This window comes from Nyctereutes procyonoides, unplaced genomic scaffold (assembly GCF_905146905.1).
Source record: "Nyctereutes procyonoides isolate TBG_1078 unplaced genomic scaffold, NYPRO_anot_genome, whole genome shotgun sequence".
Classification (NCBI taxonomy): Eukaryota; Metazoa; Chordata; class Mammalia; order Carnivora; family Canidae; genus Nyctereutes; species Nyctereutes procyonoides.
Genome location: NW_026575144.1, coordinates 12,649,856 through 12,667,788, shown reverse-complemented (window position 1 = coordinate 12,667,788; position 17,933 = coordinate 12,649,856). Strand labels below are relative to the sequence as shown.

The window sequence follows — 17,933 nt, the reverse complement described above, 5'->3', positions numbered from 1 at the left end:
CCTGACAGTACTGGGGCCCAGGTATGAAAGAGGTCAGGAGGGGATCCCTGGGTGGCTCAGCGGTTTAGCGCCTGCCTTTGGCCCAGGGCGTGATCTTGGGGTCCCGGGATCGAGTCCCGCGTCGGGCTCCCGGGCATGGAGCCTGCTTCTGCCTCCTCCTGTGTCTCTGCCTCTCTCTATCATAAATAGGTAAAAATAAATAAATCTTTAAAGAAAAAAAAAAAAAAAGAGGTCAGGAATCTCCCCAGTCCTCCCCAGTGCTGGGTGTGGAGAAGTCAAATGGAGCCCCTGGAGCACACATACTTAAAGTTATGCAGTAAGGAGCTCATGAAGAACTTCGGGCAGCCTGGGCCATGAGACAAAAATCACTAAGTGCACACGATCTGGAGCGTGGCCTTTCTCCCCTGCACCCCCTCTGTTCACAGAGGACTGCAAGGCTGCAGGATGGCAGACGCTACCCTACGGCCCCTGAAGCCCTCACCACTTCTCACCCAGGCCTACATGTCACAGCACCATACATTTTCAGTCTTACAGAGAGGGAGAAACACTTTGTGCAAGGCATATTTTAGTTCCTCTGTTTTTAGGGAGATTATTTCCTTGGGATAAAGTCCTAAAATTGACCAGCCAGTGGTAAGGGAAGCTATGAATAATTTTGTAACTTTGCTTACATGCAGCTAGGTTGTTTTCCAGACAGATTAAATCGATTTAGAGCAAGAAAAAAATATCTGTGTACCAGTTATGCCAGAAACCTGAAAACTATGACTTTTTTCGGTCTTTATATGCACATTTCAGAACACAAAAGAAAATGTAGACATAAAATAGGCAATTTCATTTAACCAAAATACTGAACTGAGAAAAAGCTAATTAAAGTGGCTTTTGCCTTATAGTGAATTTTTTACTTAATAAGTATTTCTAGTGGTATTAACTTTATTTTTTTTTTTTTTAATATCAGACACGGACTGGCTTCTTAGCTGGCCTAAGACAAAAGATATTGAAAGTCATGGGAAAGAACCAGGGAGCATCTGCTAGAAGTCAGGCAGCAGAACTATGGCCCTTCCCCACAAATAGCCACAAGTTTGGGCAGGAAAGCAAAGGGTGATAACAGTGGCTACAGCCAAGCCAGCCCAAAATTCCTCAAACCTCTGAAGTTATGAGCTAAAAGTGAAGGCCCAATTAGACTTCTATCTGTGCTTATTCCAAGCTGAAAGTTTCAGAACCCCTCAGGAGTTCGGTGGCATGTCGACTGTGTGTCCCCAGGGATGAAATCACAGGCTGGCAGCCAGGACCAGATGTCTAGACTGCCTGACGCGCCCTGCAGCTCAGCCCTTCTTTCCTTGGGTGTGCTCTGGGTGGGAGATGTCCCTACCCAAATGCCAGAGATTCTCACCCCAGGGCCCAGCAGACTAGTGCTAAGGCTCCTCCTGGGTGTTCTAACTGGCCTCTCTGGGACTCACCCACATGAGCGCCTGACCGCAGAGCACAGAACAGCACCCTCTGTATCTTGCAAGCTACGAGAACTATCCCAAGGACTGAAACGGGATCTGCTGGCTGACAGCCTATTGCATGGAGAATCCACTACCCCTTGTGATCCCAGTACCTTGGGACAAGCCTGGACATCTGAGCTTGTGGGTCTCCATGACAAAGTCACAGCTTGCTCTGGTCCCGAGGTACGTGGCAAACTGTTGATGTGAGGCTCCTCCCAAGGTTCTGCTGTCCCTCACTTCACTCGCCTTCTCAAGAGAAATAATTATACTCACCTCTCTGTCTTGTACTTCCTAGCAGCTGGGGACGCACACAGTCTACAATGTCACCTTCAGTCCTAGTAACTCTGTCCAGTAGGTATCTGTGTCTCCGTTTTACAGATAAAGAACACAACCGATTCAGACAAAGTCACTAAACTCCCAAGTGAGAGCAGAGAGTCAAACCCAAGATAAGCTGAGAGCAAAGCTCCCTTATATCCCCCACATGCAATATGACCTGCACATTTTCAGTATGAGTAAGGCAGGACATCAAAGGAAAGAATCAAAGAAAATGAAGGAAAGAACTGCAGAAATTCATCTAATTGTAAAGAATCTACTTTTCTCTTCAATGAGAGGCAGGAGCACTTCAGGTTCTAGGGGTAACAGAGGCACAGCCACAAAAACCCTCATCTGTTTTTTGGAGTAAGCATATTACCTTTAGTTACTCAAAAAGGATGACAGGTTTGGGGTCTCAGGACAATGAAGGTAACCAACAGCACCAGGATGGAGGATGGCCTGCTTTGGGAGGCAGATGTGAGCTGCAGGCAAAGCCCCCTCTCCCCCTTTACACACAGCCAGAGATGGGACTGTGCCTCAAACGTGCTACCTCCCTTATCAGCTAATGGGTGTTTAAGGCGCTTGTAAAAACTCCTCTTGCTTAATAAAAATCTTACTTTGTTTTTAAACTTTTGATTCAAGTTCAGTAACTTTGAGGTCTCATATCTTTTTACTAGATACTAACTAAAAGAGAGAAAGCTGAATGTCTTAGCGACAGTAAAATAGTGATGACTTCTTGTCTAAATAATGAGAAGACTGGAGAGACATAAACAAGTGCAGCTTTGATGAGGAAAAGTCAACTGTTACGGCTCTTTTAGTTCAGCTTTCATATACACAGCGATTTGACTGTTAAATAAAAGCTTAGCTTGTTACAGAAAGCATTTCAAAAGGCAGTAGTTAAATTGGCTTTCCAGGTAAAGCCTTCAGTGAAAATGATTATTTTCAGATAATCCAGTAAAGTTAAAAAATTAGAATTGGGAGAATTTTTGATGAGGAAGATGTACATGGTCTTAAAGTATCTCCCCATTCATTGCTTTCATCAATTTCAAAAGAAAAAAAAAGGGTGCACAATGAAGAAACACTTTCTCAGCATGAGATTTGAGCAAACCACCACCTCATCACCTGCAAGTTTGCTTCTGAAGGAGGCAGGGCCTTGGACTGATGCAACCAGGAGGAAGCAGCTAGTGGCATGGATTGGGAAATGGGACAAAGTGGAGGAATGAAGGGGAGGAAGGCAGCAGGTTATACAAATTCTACCCCAGTCCCACCAGCGGAGCACCTGCTTTTGCTGGGGCTCTGGGGAGTGGGCTACAAGAATTGCGTGAAGAAGGTAAAAGCAACCCAAGGCCAGAGATGGCTCAGCATCTAAATCACAGGCCCTCCCTGAGGCCAGCAATGAGACAATGATAAGTAAGAGCATCAGACCTGCCCCAGGGAATGAGGGGACTGCTGGGAAAGGTCACGGAAAGACTGACCACCAGCTGATCCACAAGCCAGACCAAGGGATCAGAGGCTTCTCACCCTCTCCTGTCCTTGGAGCGTGGGTCTTGCTTGCTTCTCCTGCTTGCAGAGGCTGCTCCAAGGACACAACTTTGAGATAATGATGTGGTGCTGAGAACACCTGCACTGTCTACTTGACTGAACTCAGTTAAGGCCTCTCTATATATAAACTTAAGAGGTGGCGTCCGGGGGGCAGGGGCATTCATCTTGCTGCATCCAACACAAGCCTTGTGTGCAAGTTCCCTCTGCTTAATACAACAGCCACTTCCCAACCAGGAGTGGCCTACCTGTTTTTGGTCTCCCTCTGCCCTCCGAAAGAAGGGGGCTAGTTTCATGTTTCACCGGGAAGTTCAGACAGGGTTGCGGACCAACAGAGATTACCAGTAAGGGCTGCCATGGCAAATCCTACAAGATAAGCCACAGAGTCGACCTTATGCTGAACTTTGAGTTCATTTTCCTCTTTTGATTCAGTGCAGGAACGTTTCCACTGACAATTTTTACATTAATTTTTATGTTTGCACCAGACAGCTTTTTGTTTCTCTGGCTGACCCTACAGTGCATATATATCATCATGAGGTCCAGAAACAGAGAGTGAGGAGGAACAAAGAAAAAAAGTCACATTCACTAACAATGAAGGAACCTCAAAAGCAATGCTTGGGCTCCTGTCAACCTTTCAAGAATGGATCCTGACTAGAAATTGATTTTTCTAAATTCTCTCTAAAGCCTAGTGGCCTGAAATACTAAGTGGCAATTCCAGGTCAAGTGGTAAAAAATAAACTTTCCCCAGTCAGGAACAACCTTCAAATGAATTTTTCAAGGATCTGAAGACGAATCTCATTTCAGAATCAAAAGCAGATCCTGTTCTTGAAAACAAATATACTCCAAGGCCTTATTTTGATCAAAACAAGGTTCAACTATGTTGATTTTCCCTGGGTGTCCTGGTTCTAGCTTCCTATTCTTTTCACGGATCTTAATTAAAAATGACATGGGTAAGCCTAGAAAATAGGGCTTAGAGTAGATACCTTTTGTTCTTAAAAAAAATTATAATCTGTTGTTAACTTTTGGTGTGAGTGGCAGATACATGGGGAGCCAAAAAAAAAAAAGTTAAGTCCTATACTGCAACAAATGCTAATGAAGCATTCAGTGTGGAGGTCAAAAAGACCATTATGAAAAAGTTCAACACTACCAGCTCTTGATGACTGAAAAACTGGAAATACAATCCAAATTACAGAAGCATCAGAAAATAGAAGAGATTTATAAATAACCTTAACAAAAAACAATTTTTCTTTTTTTTTTTTAAAGAGAGAAAAACAATGAGATAGTAGGTTTTGGCTATGGATCTATTATCTAAAAATTCAACATGCTTTTTATATCTAAATAATTACAATTTTGCATTGTTCCAATCACTCCATGTAAGACCTTTTGTGATGGATAATTAAGTCTTGATTCTACAATTCACACCAGCTCTACCACTAACAGGCTGTGTGCCTTTGAGCAATTTACTCTCTAGTCTATTCCTCCATTTCTCCATCTCTAAAAGAGGAACAGAGTGATAGTATCACTCTGAGGATTAAATGAGTTAGTGCCTGCTGCACATTTTGCACTGGTAACTGTTAACTACTTATACTACTACCATCACCACTGGTACCATTACCAACAATACTACTACAATGCAGAAAAATTAACAAAAAAGAATGGATAAGGCAACTTTTTAAACTATAATATGGTAATTAAAATAGTATGGTACCGATGTACCAGATAACCCTGAAACATTATACTTATACACACACATACTTCTTATTATAATTAATGAAGCATGGGAAATGAGTTATGGGAAATGAGAAATGGGTTAACAAATGGTTTTGGTAAACTGGCCAAGTGTTTGGAAGAAAATCAATTGAGAGTCTCATTGTAGATTACATTCGAAATAAATCCAGATGGATTAAAAACATGTTAAAAGAAAAAAAAAAGATACCATAGAAGAAACTAATTCTCTGTTAACTTAGAATACAGACAGACTTTCTCAATGTTGAGAAAGAAGGAAGGAAGGAAAATAAGCCATCATCAAAGTGACAAACTGAGAAAAACACAATTAATAAATATAAAAAGGTCATCTGCCTTATAAAAAGATCTTTTTAAGCCAAAGGAAAAAAATGGGAAAAGGAATAAAAATAATTTAAAATAATTAGGTTAAAATATTCAAACTAAAAAACATTTAGCCTCATTAGCAACTTAAAAACATGAATTAAAGCAAAGTGTATTTTCATATGGAAATGGGCAAAAGTGCTGGAGAGGAACCCAAAGGTGTCCACACATTGGCAGGGGGTTCAGAGTCACACAGCCATCTCAGGAGCACCTCACCAGCACAGCTTTTCACCTAATCCGTCCACCCTCTGGGCTGGAGAAAAGGCTGGTGTACAAGGGGGTTTACTACAAGGATACCTGCAACAGTGGTAAACATCTGCCACTGAGGGAATAAGGCTTAAGTCAGAGGTGAAAACCCATGCCAGGAAACATTGTGTGATCATTACAATATCACAGTTGTGAGGATTATCGTGTTGTATGGCTACTCCCATGTTACTAAATTGTATTATCGGGAAGCCCACGCCTATAAAACAACACATAGTATTTTCCCCCATTTTGGAATGACAGAATAAAGTTGAAAAGGGGGGGGGGGCACCTGGGTGGCTCAGTTGGTTAAGTGTCTGCCTTTAGCTCAGGTCATGAGCCCAGGCTCCTGGGATGGAGCCCCTGAGTCCCTGCAGTGGGCTCCCTGCACAGTGGAGAGTCTGCTTCTCCCTCTCACTCTGCCTCTCTCCCTAGCTCCTATTCAACACTCTCTCTCTCTCTCTCAAATAAATAAATAAAATCTTTAACTAAATAAAAAGTTAAAAAAGAAACAAAATACAATAACAGCAGTTAACCCAGGGATAAGATTATGAATTATTCCTATTTACTCCTTTATTTTTATTTCATAATTTTTACAAATTTGCTACTTTGTGTAGGGAGAGCATTAATATTCAGAAAAATAATAAAAATGCTGTCAAATGTGGAATGAAAAAAATGTCAACACCAGCCAAGCCTACAAAGGACTTTCTAAAAACCTTACTGAGTCTAGAATGCTTCCCAATCTTACTCTATTTTTCTTTACTATCCACGCGTGCCCAGGAGAGTCCCTACATCTCCATTCCAGCCTGAGGACATGAAACATGAGACCCACAAGCCCCATGAGCCCTAAGGCTGGCTGGGGCCTAGCTCCCCTGAACCTTCCATAGCCATGCCCTGCTCTGACCTCCCTGGGGGCATAGCAGGGACACCCCTGCTGACCCCAAGGATTATCTCCCTTTTATTTTACATGAGACATAACTTAAAATATTTTTCTTTTTTTTTTAAATCTTTTTTAAAAAATTATTATTATTATTATTATATTATTATTATTATTTTATGATAGTCACAGAGAGAGAGAGAGAGGCAGAGACACAGGCAGAGGGAGAAGCAGGCTCCATGTACCGGGAGCCCGACGTGGGATTCGATCCCGGGTCTCCAGGATCGCACCCTGGGCCAAAGGCAGGCGCCAAACCGCTGCGCCACCCAGGGATCCCTTAAAATATTTTTCATGCACAGTGAGATTCCCTACACATAGGAGGCACTTATAGATATTTCTTAACTTAGGAAGCGTTTTCAGATGTTCCGGGCACTACAAACTAACACGCTATCTGTACCAAGGCTTTCACCGCCCTAGGTGTGCTTGCTGCAGCTTTCATTGTACTTGTCAGTAGTAACTCTTTACATTCCCCTATTTTTGCTGCAAAGCTACTTTAATTTTTTTCTTCCTAAAGGTAAACCACCAATTCCTTTTCCTTTCTTCATCCCACTAAAATATATGAAAGGGGAGGAAAACCTGTACTTCTGAAAAAAAAAAAAAAAAATCTGTGACCTTGACTGGGTAGGTCTGCAGTCTGGGAACTTTTCCTAAAATACGGATGTCTGGGTTTGGTAACCAAAGTATGAAAAATTGGGGAGAAGTCTGCTTTCATTTATTTTTTAATTAAGAAAGATTCGAGCTCTTATTCTAGTCAGCATATGATTTCTTGTATCATCTTGCAGACAGACATCAGGCATGTATGTGCACACTGCCCTCCCAAGATTCAGTCTGTTCTAAGCCAGGTAAATAAAAATCAATTCTTTGTATCGATCCAGGGCCCAAAGCCAGAATCTCCACCTGGAATTTCATTTGAAGTACTTCACTTGCCCTCTGAACATTAAGTAGAGAGGTATGCGTTTGATGGGAAAAGAGCCAGGGAGAAAAATGTCATGTTCTCTTAGTGCTCCCACCAATACAACGGCCACAACAGACCCAGCACTGGGACCCAGGAGGTGAGAGGAGCAAGACGGGCTCTGAGGAGTGGTAGCCCCCTACCAGAACAGGGACCCTGCCAGGATAGAGCGCAAGCCCCTGCCAGCCCTCAGAAGTTAGCAACTAACTGCCCTCTGCAGGCTACGGTTAAAATGTTCAACAGCTTTGAGTAATTACCAAAGCCCTCATTTGGTACATGGCACATTTTTGCTCAGCCCCAAATGTCAAAAAACAGCAGAGAGGCAAAGATAAGAGTGTACCAATCAAAGAAAAGGGCCAGGGCCAAGCGTCAAAGGCCCTGCCATGTGCGGGAAACATGTCTGAGCTAGTATGGCTGGGGAATGGTGACAGGAGGCCAGAGGTGAGTGGGCCAGACTGCACAGGGCTCACCAGGCCGTGAGAGACACCCTGGACTTGCCCGCTGGTATGTCCCACACCTCCAGAAGATTCAGACCTGCCTGGGGAGACAGGTCAACACTGTTCAATTTCTACAAAAATAAATCAAAGCAGTAAAGTCTATCACAGATTAAATGAAACTCCACTTACTTAACACAGTCCATGAGGCCCTGATCACATGGCCTCACCCACCTTACCTTCTTCCTTACCTGCTCCTGCCTCAGGACAGTGGGGCCGCAGCTTATCTGTTTTCCCCTCAACTACTATGTTGTCCACAGAACCCCCCTCAACACACATATCCAGTATTCTCTCTCTGAAGGGACGATGCTTTCTCGTCTTCCCATTTCAGTTACGTGTCACCTCCTCAGAGCTCTTTCCTGGCCACCTGATCTAAGCTCCTGGCACCTCTCACAGCACCTAGCTGGTCTCCTACACAGTGTTTAGGACAATCGTACACTTACTTCTTTAATGTCTACATCTCTCCCTCGAAAATAAGTCTGTTTTGTTCATGACTATATGTCTAAGATTTGATAAATATTTGATGAATAAACACAAAAAAACAAGTTAATATATAATCCAAAGGCAAAAGTTGCAATGTTCTTTGAAAAGAACGACTAACTTGACAAACCTTTTCCTCTTTTCCTTTTCCTGGCCAGAAAAAGGGTAGAAAGAACTTAACTAAAATAAGACATGAAAGAAGGGAAAACACTACTGACCTTACACAATAAAAGGGATCATAGTGGAATATATGAACAATCATATACTAACAGATGAGATATATGAAACAAATTACTAAAAGATTACTACAATTGACTCAACCAGAAATAAAAAATTAGCAGACCTATACAAGTAAAGAGACTGAATTCACAATTACAATGCTTCTTGCTTCCCATGAAGAAAACCCCAGGCCACAGGGCTTCACTGGTAAATCAAACATTCAAAGAAAAAATTTAATACCAATAAGTCACAAACTCTTCCAAAAACCAGAAGAGGAAGGGACACTTCCCAACTTATTCTGAGACCAATATTTACCCTGATACCAAAATCAGACAAAGACAGCACAAGAAAGCTACAGACCATATCCCTTAGAGATATAGATACTGTAATCTTCAACAAAATACTTGCAAATATATAAAAATCCAGCAATACATAAAAGGATTTGCATATAATCTTTTTGAATCCATCAATGCATAAAAATAATTATATACCCTGACCAAGAGGGATTTATTCCAAGAACCAAGGCTGGTTTAACATCCAAAAATCAATTAATGTAATACAAATACATTAATATGATGAAAGATAAAAATCACATAATCACTTCTATAGAAGCACAAATATAAGAAAAACAGATAAATTGGACTTCTCAAAAACAATCATGCTTCGAAGGACACCATGAAGAAAGTAAAGGCACCTACAGAATGGAAGAACATACTTGCAAACCATATATCTGATACCAGACTGGTATCCAGATCTCATGAAGAAATCTCACAACTCAGTAATAAAAAGGCAACTAAGCCAATTTAAAAATGAGCAAAGCAAATGAATAAATATTTCTCCAAAGAAGATACACAGATGGCCAAGAAAGACATGAAAAGATGCTCAACATCACTAGTCATCAGGGAAATGCAAATCGAAGTTATATGATAGATAATGCATCACATCTGCTAGAATGATGAAATTAAAAGAGACCATAATTGGTGCTGGCAAAGATGTGAAGAAACTGGAATTTTCATCTACTGAAATGAAATGTGGTGGAAATGTGCAGCTAGTCTGTAAAAACAGTCTGGGTATTCTCACAAAGATTTATACAGACTTACCATACGACCTAGCATGTCTACTCCTAGGTGTATACCCAAGAGAACTGAAAATATATGTCTACCCAAAAACTTGCACACAAATGTTCAGAGCAGCATTATTCAATATAACCAAAAACTAGAAGCAATCCAAATGTCCATCAACTGATGAGATCAACAAAATGTGGTATATCCATTCAATGGAATATTACTCAACAATAAAAAAGAATTATATGTGCTAAAGTGTAAATAAACCTTGGAAACATTATGCTAAGTGAAATAAGCTAGTTACTAAAGACACCATTGTATATGATTTCCTTTTTAGGAAATGCCCAGACTGGACAAATTGACAGGCAAAGAAGGTAGGGTAGTAGTTGCCAGGAGCTGGGAGGGACAGAGGAAGGAAGAATGAGTATTTGATGGGTATGGGGTTTCCTTTTTGAAATGATGGAGAGGTTCTAAAATTAGATAGTGATGTTTGGTTGCACAATCCTTTGAATATACTAGAAAAAACTGAATTGTGTATTTTCAATGGGTGAAGCATACAGTATGTGAATTATATCTCAATAAGCTATTAAAAAAAAAAGGTATTACAGTGATACACAGTATATCAGATGGTCCCTGACTTAAATGATTTAACTCATGACTTTATAGTGGTGAGAAAGTAAAAAGATTCGGTAGAAACCATAGGTCAGATTTTTCAATTCTGACCTTTTCCTGGGGTAGCCGCAGCATGCAGTATGATACTCTCTTATGATGTTGGGCAGGAGCAGGAGTCCAAGCTCCCAGGCAGCCACGGGATCATGAAAGTTGTAAACAACCAATATACTGACAACCATTCTGCACCCACACAGACATTATATATTTCCCTTTCAGTACAGTACTCAATATATTGCATGAGATCTTCAACACTTTATTATAAAATAGGCTTTGAAACTATGGAAGGAGTCTCGGTGTCCATCGAAAGATGAATGGATAAAGAAGATGTGGTTTATGTATACAATAGAATATTACTCAGCCATTAGATACGACAAATACCCACCATTTGCTTCGACGTGGATGGAACTGGAGGGTATTATGCTGAGTGAAATAAGTCAAATGGAGAAGGACAAACATTATATGGTCTCATTCATTTGGGGAATATAAAAAATAGTGAAAGGGAATAAAGGGGAAAGGAGAAAAAATGAGTGGGAAATATCAGAAGGGGAGACAGAACATGAGAGACTCCTAACTCTGGGAAACAAACAAGGGATGATGGAAAGGGAGGTGGGTGGGGGGTGGGGTGAATGGGTGACAGGCACTGAGGGGGGGCACTTGATGGGATGAGAGCACCGGGTGTTATGCTATATGTTGGCAAAATGAACTCCAATTAAAAAATATGTAAAAATAAAATAAATAAAATAAAATAAAATAAAATAAAATAAAATAAAATAAAATAAAATAAAATAAATAAAATAAAATAAAATAAAATAAAATAAAATAAAATAAATAAAATAAAATAAAATAAATAAAATAAAATAAATAAAATAAAATAAATAAAATAAAATAAAATATAAAATAAAATAAAATAGGCTTTGTGCCATATGATCTCGCCCAACCATAGGTTAATGTTCAGTGTTCTGAGCATGTTGAAGGTCAGCTGGGCTGAGCTATAACAGTTTGTTGGTTAGTTGTATTACATGTGTTATCCACTTACTATATATTTTTTAAGATTTTTTATTTATTCATGAGAGACACAGGGAGAGAGAGAGAGAGAGGCAGAGACACAGGCAGAGGGAGAAGCAGGCTCCATGCAGGGAGCTGGACATGGGACCCAGTCCCGGGTCTCCAGGATCACGTCCTGAGCCAAAGGCAGCACTAAACTGCTGAGCCACGTAGGCCACCCTTCCATTTACCATATTTTTAGGTTATGATGGGTTTATCAGGAGGTAATCCCATAAGCTGAGGAAGATCTGTAATATGTTAGGTGCCTACCATTATATTTATATAATGACATTTCCCCTTCCCAAATGTTTATTTGTTGTGCGTGAAAACACGGTGAAGATATAAATAAGAGGAAGGTCTTGGTAGCTGGGCATCAGAGCCCTCCCAGTATAAAATATTTCCATGTGCTGAATATGTGTGACAAAGAATTTACATGTAGTTCAGAGTGACATCAAATTATGGTGCATTAAAAAAAAAATTATGGTGCATATATCCTTTTCAAGGCTCAGTCACTTGAAAACTTTTCAGTTGTAAAATGCAAAACTGGCCACTCTTTGAAGCAAAACCACTCTGTTCCCAGGGTCAGTAATTCCCACAATATGCTAAGAAGAAATGGGCTCAAGAGGCAGAAATCACATACTTACATTCCTCAAGACTGGAAGTGCCAAGAGCTCAAAGGAAGTCAGATCTACCACATACTGTCCGACTCGGCATTCACGTTTTCCAGGCGGAGGCTCTGCCCTGAATGAAAAGACAGTGCGTTCTTTGTTGAAAGACCCCTGTATTGATTTATGGTTTGCAGCTACTCCAGGGAGGGTCTGGCCTTCCACATATGCTAAATCACCCTTAAAAATCACCTACACAAAAAGTGGTGGTATGCAAAGCTAACCTACTTTCATGTTTTTTCCTGAAAACAAGAGTGCAATCCACCACCACCACCACCAGCCCTGGCAGTTACTTTGGGAGCTCATCCCAAAGCTGCGGAGAGGCAGCGTAACAACAGAAAAGTAGCATAAGAAACAGGATCACAGATTACAAGATGCTAAAAACCTATTACTTGTTGAGGTAAGTTTTAAGTGAATTAAGATAATTTTATACTTTTTCTTAAGATGGTTTCAATCTCTTTTTTCTCTGAGAAGTCCATAAAGGCCCAAGATTCTTTCAAGATAGAAGAGATCATGTGGCTAAATCCTGTGTCCAAGGAGAATAAAATACCATAGAAATGAAATATCAGTACCCAATTCTAGACAAAACTCCCCGCATGCCGGATAATGTGACAACATCGAATCCTATTCTTCTCCCTCCCTGTCTGACTTCTTCGGTGTAAAATCCATCAACAGGCACACCAGAGGATTTTAAAACCTCACTGGCTTTCTGGATCAATGTTGTTTTTCCAACTCCTAAAGAAAAACAAAAACAACACAAAAGCTCATTAGGAACCAGTCCCTTGCTATAGGACACACAGCACTCACTGCCTCTGAGAACAATTACTGCAGGAAAAGAAATGGGCTGCAAGCGGATTTTATGAATATTAAGTTCACTTCAACTTTTATTGCTCCAGGTGTTAAGACTTTGTAATTCCAAGCATAATAAAAATAGGAATGGGATCTTAAAGTTTAATTTTGAAATTCTAAAACACTTTGTCACATACACACATACGCAATCCCAGAACCACCTGAGGGGCTCTGTGGCAATAGTCTGCATCCTCTGAGATGAGCTTCTAGAACCAGGGTTACTCTCCTCGTGGGTGGCCACACCCTTTCAACAGGTCATGTGTGGGTCACAGACTGGGCACCTTAAAACTAGGATTTCAACCTTCCGAGCACTCTGGACCTACCTTTATCCGTGAGAGAATCCCATCACTCCTCCATGGACTTACAATGCTAGGTCTCCCCAGAACAGCCCCTTAAATACCACTAACACCACTGGAAACGGTAGTTTTTAAACTTTCTCCCAAGAGCAATACTATCCGGTTGACAACCCCTTCTGTGACCTCCTCCAGTGTCCTGAAGCATTCCTCTGGCTTGCCCCACACTCTCCCAAATTACAACTCAAGGGCCTCCATCCACCCCCTCGTCCACCCAGCCTATTAACTCCCCTGATAGACTCTGCTGTGTTTACAAGCACCAATAGGTGCACACTAGTCACCAGCCCTGTGGAGCTAGGCACTGTCCTAGCACGCTCCACAAGCATTTCCTTGGTTAAATTCTCACAACTCCCCCTCTTGGGCGCTTACCATTCTCGTTCCCTCGTTCCTGTTTTACAGATGAGGCCCAGAGAGGTCAGGTAACTTATCCAAGTTTATACAACTAGTAAGGACCATACATTTTAACAGGGGCCTTTGTGTGTCACCATGACTTTGTTTACAAGTCTTGTTCCATACAGACTGAAGTCAATGGCATCATGATGACCCAAAAACTGAAAAACGGGAAGCCTCCAGCAAGTCTACCAGAGACTACTGTGAGATACCACAAGGCTGTAAATCATATTATGTCTTCGGCTGCTGACACAGAGTCATCAGGGTTCCCCAAGAACCCTTTTAAGCTTCCTTGAGATAAACCATGATCTGTTCTCCAAACGTCACATCAAGAGACAGTGGCAGCTGGCCTCTTGGGACATGAACAGCAACCCAGCCACATGCTCACTGTGGCTAGAAAAGAATCATGTAGGGTTTCCATCCCAGCTCTGTCCCCCAGTAACTGCTGCTTTAAGAAAGACACTGAGGGGGGTGCCTGGGTGGCTCAGTTGGTTAAGCATCTGCTCAGATTATGATCCCAGGGTCCTAGGATGGAGCCTCGAATGGGGCTCTCTGCTCAGTGGAAAGTCTGCTTCTCCCTCTATCTCTGCCCGTCCTCCTACTTGTGCCCTCTCTCTTGCTCACTCACTCTCAAAAAAAAATAAAATATTAAAAAAAAAAAAAAGTCACTGAAGAACCTGTTTAAGGTAGGTCAGTGGCCCTGGTAGGTATGTAGGTTGGTACTTTTCTGAAAGGTATCTTCCATGTGCCCTCCACAGCACGCAGCATTCCTATCGCTATGAATTCACCTTTAGCAAGAATCAGACCACAGCACAAAGATATAATGAAGCAGGTTTGTGTGTCAGTATTCATTATAATAGCAAAATATAGAAAGCAACCTACATGTTGATCAGTAAGGGAGTGATAAATTATGGTACTATGTATATAATGACATATAAACATGCAGGAATGCCACGCTGCCATTAAAGAGAATACTGTTTACCTAGATTAGCCCAGAAAACAGACCACAATATATGGATATACGGAGAAAAAGCAGGTTATAGTCACAGTAGGAATGTACAGTATTATTCCATTAAGCTTTTTAAAAAAAGGGGGGGAAGTTGGGCAGCCCAGGTGGCTCAGTGGTTTAGCGCTGCCTTTGACCCTGGGGGTGTGATCCTGGAGACCCAGGATCCAGTCCCACATCGGGCTCCCTGCATGGAGCCTGCTTCTCCTTCTGCCTGTGTCTCTGTCTCTGCCTCTCTCTCTCTCTCTGTCTCTTATGAATAAATAAGTAAAATTTTTTTAAAAAGTGAAGTCTATGTATCTATAAAAGATGTTGCGAGGGAACTGGGAGAGTTCACAGCACTTATTTCTGTATGTTGCAAATCCTTGTGATTGCCATTTTCTTCTTTAATATTTTAATTTTTTTGGTCTTATTCTATCTCATTCTAAATGTAAAAAAAAAAGTTACTACATTTTGAAGATAACACAGAGCAGCTGTAATAAAAGGGGATGCTGTGCATCCTGCATGTTGGATAGAGCACCAGGAAGCAAGAGGAGGCACTGGCTAAGCCCCTTCCTCATCAGCTATAGAAATCTTGTTTCAATACTTTTTCATCCCCATCAATTAAGCTGCTACCCTAGTGCTGTCTACACTAAGAGGTAACACCAATGCTGAAGGAGACCCCAAAATGACAGCTCCACACCACGCACAGGCAAGAAGAGCAGGTCAGAGAGCTCCAGAATCTGTTTGGTTCTAGTTCTCGCATAAAGCTGACCCTGAGATAAAGACTGAAGTGCAGGTGGTTTAACTTGGAAAGCGACCGCCAAGACCTCAAGGGAAGTAACTGCATAATCAAGCAAGTCACATTTGTGGGCAGCTAATCCCACTGGGGAATCCTAGGAGACAGTTTTAGACAGTGACTCCATTCTCCTGTCTGAGGGGTAAGGAAGTAAGGGAGTTTACCCACTAACTTCCATCTATCACGGGTTCCAGACTGCTCCTGGGGGGCAGGAATCCCTGGCCCTTTCAGGCCTGCCCTGTGCACAGCTATAGTAGAATCTAGTGACCAGAGAAAGCCCTCCAAGATCAGTCACAGCTGGAAGTTGGGAAAAATGCTAAGTGCCAGGGACACCCTGGTGGGGCACTGACAAGTCACTCAAAGTGACCTCTTTGAGAAGATGTATTACCTGATGACCTGGTATGTAGATTAGATTTAGACAGCAGGCTGATTTTGAGATGGAATCGATGATAGAAACTATTAAAAATTTAAAAAAAAAGAAACTATTAAAAATTAAAACACCAGACTCTAACTCCAAAGGGGGAAAATAAAAGTCGTACATAAACGGAAAACTACAGATCACTGGCTACATGGCTCTTCTGTGATTAGCAGCTATTACATGTATTGGGCTAATCAAATTACACTGTAAGTGTACCAGGAAGATGGACAGAAAGAGGGTGACTGGGCTTGAACACAGGCTCAGCAGAGCTATATCAGAAAATTATTTGAGTCTTTCAACTGTGTGTACATAAACCTTTTATAAAAAAAGGGACAAGAAGAAGAACCAGTGGTGACCTGGCCAACCTCAGGCCCAGGCACCCCCAGGACCCAGGCAGGAATGATGAGATCATAACAGATCACTTCTGTTATGAAACACAGTAGACGGTGTGGGGCCAGCCTGCTGAGCGATAAAGGACTGACAAATCAACTTCCAGAGGACAGTCTTTTGCAGGATTACGGAGTACTCTGGGTATTAGAAATTCCTCCAACCACACTCTTCGCAGCTTCCCCACTGCCTGGTAAAAAAATAAGATTCCAAAGCTTGCAATATTAAGTGTGGCCTGTGCTACTTAAGACAAAACACAACCATTAAAATAAAGTGAAAGACAACTCTAGGTTCCCAACGACGATCTCGGACATCTGAACTCTCAGCTAACCTCAACACTAGGCCCACGGTGCAAAGGGGCTGAAGAAAGAGATCCCTTCCTCCTCTCCAAGCCCATCTTTCTGCCTTACCACCGTCTGATGCGGACCTTCCTGGGTCACACCTCCTCACACCTGCGTAGGGCCTCGCCGAAAAGGCGTCTCCTCCCGCAGGGTCCCGTCGGAAGGAACACTACCGCGTCTATTCGCAACCGCACAGGGTTAGGGGCTTTGCCCAAGGACCGCAACCGAGGGGCCATTCCGCTCCCGCGGCCTCACCCTTGCAAGGGCCTGGGAAGGAGCGGGGGGTTCATCTTCCGCTTCTCTATCCTCCCGGCCAAAGTCCGCGCCCCTGCCGGGCGGATGCTCCCCCGTGGCCGTCGGCAGGACCGGGCCTCCCGGAGCTGCTGTCTCACAGGTTCACAGCCCGGAGTTAGGCGGCTGCCGGCGGACCCCGCCCTTTAACGCCGTCGTGGAGATGCCCGAATTCCACCAAAATGTTCTTTTTCTTACCAGCGTCGGCCTCAGGTCTAATGGCATCTTTCGTACTTAAAATCGCGCTTTCTGGGCCCGTCATTTAAGCCGGGAACTTTAGGGCCCGCCGCCCCTCCCCCACCCCGGCCGACCCCCGCGGCCTCCCGGAAGCCGACACCTGGGCCAGGTTACCTGGGGACCCCGTCAGGAACACGTGGCGGGCCATGCCCCTGGGCCCGGGTGGGGGGGGGTGGGGGGGCCCCCGCCGGGGTCGCGGTCTGGGTCGCGGTCTGGGTCACATCCGGGTTCCGCCCCGCAGCGTGCCCCAGGCCCCGCCTCCGCCGGCCGCGCATGCGCCTCAGGGCTCCGCCTCGGTCCGCGCCGGTACCTCCGCGGCGGCCTCGCTCGCGCATGCGCCCTTGGCTGCTGGTGTCTTTGCTCCGCGAGGTCCGCCCCTACGGGGTCGGTGGGGAGGGTGGGCGTCCGGGCTTCTCCGGGTCCTGGTGCTCAGACCTGGGTGCGGGGCCCCTGCAGGGTGTCTCCGAGGAGACGTGCCCTGGAGTGTCTCTTCCTAAACGGGTGCGGGGCAGATGGGCGCGGCCCTTGCCCCAACGCCCGGACCCGAGGGCTGACATTCCCCCGGGCTGCGGGCTGCGGGCTGCGGGCACAGCCCTTCTGGAAGTTAGGTCTTGGGAGCCTCCCTGCAAAGGGAGGAGGCTTCCACCGATCCCAACTCTGCCCGCTGCTGTC

The 17,933-nt window shown here is 43.4% G+C and overlaps 1 protein-coding gene across 7 annotated transcripts in view; it reads right to left on the bottom strand.

Moving 5' to 3' along the window:
* The window catches only part of NTPCR (nucleoside-triphosphatase, cancer-related), a 29,014-nt gene extending 11,403 nt beyond the window's left edge, over nt 1-17,611 (bottom strand). The window contains exons 1-3 of one of the 7 annotated variants that reach the window (XM_055308905.1): nt 17,376-17,483; nt 12,784-12,946; nt 12,191-12,287 (exon numbers count right to left, since the gene is read on the bottom strand). In XM_055308905.1, coding sequence (XP_055164880.1) covers nt 12,191-12,287; nt 12,784-12,946; nt 17,376-17,409 — 294 coding nt within the window. In that variant the 5' untranslated portion in view covers nt 17,410-17,483. Of the gene's footprint in view, nt 1-12,190; nt 12,288-12,783; nt 12,947-16,802; nt 16,955-16,988; nt 17,110-17,222; nt 17,345-17,375 lie in introns of those variants that run through there. The other 6 variants (XM_055308907.1, XM_055308903.1, XM_055308906.1 and 3 more) reach the window with 6 other exon arrangements.
* Nucleotides 17,612-17,933: the final 322 nt, after the last annotated feature.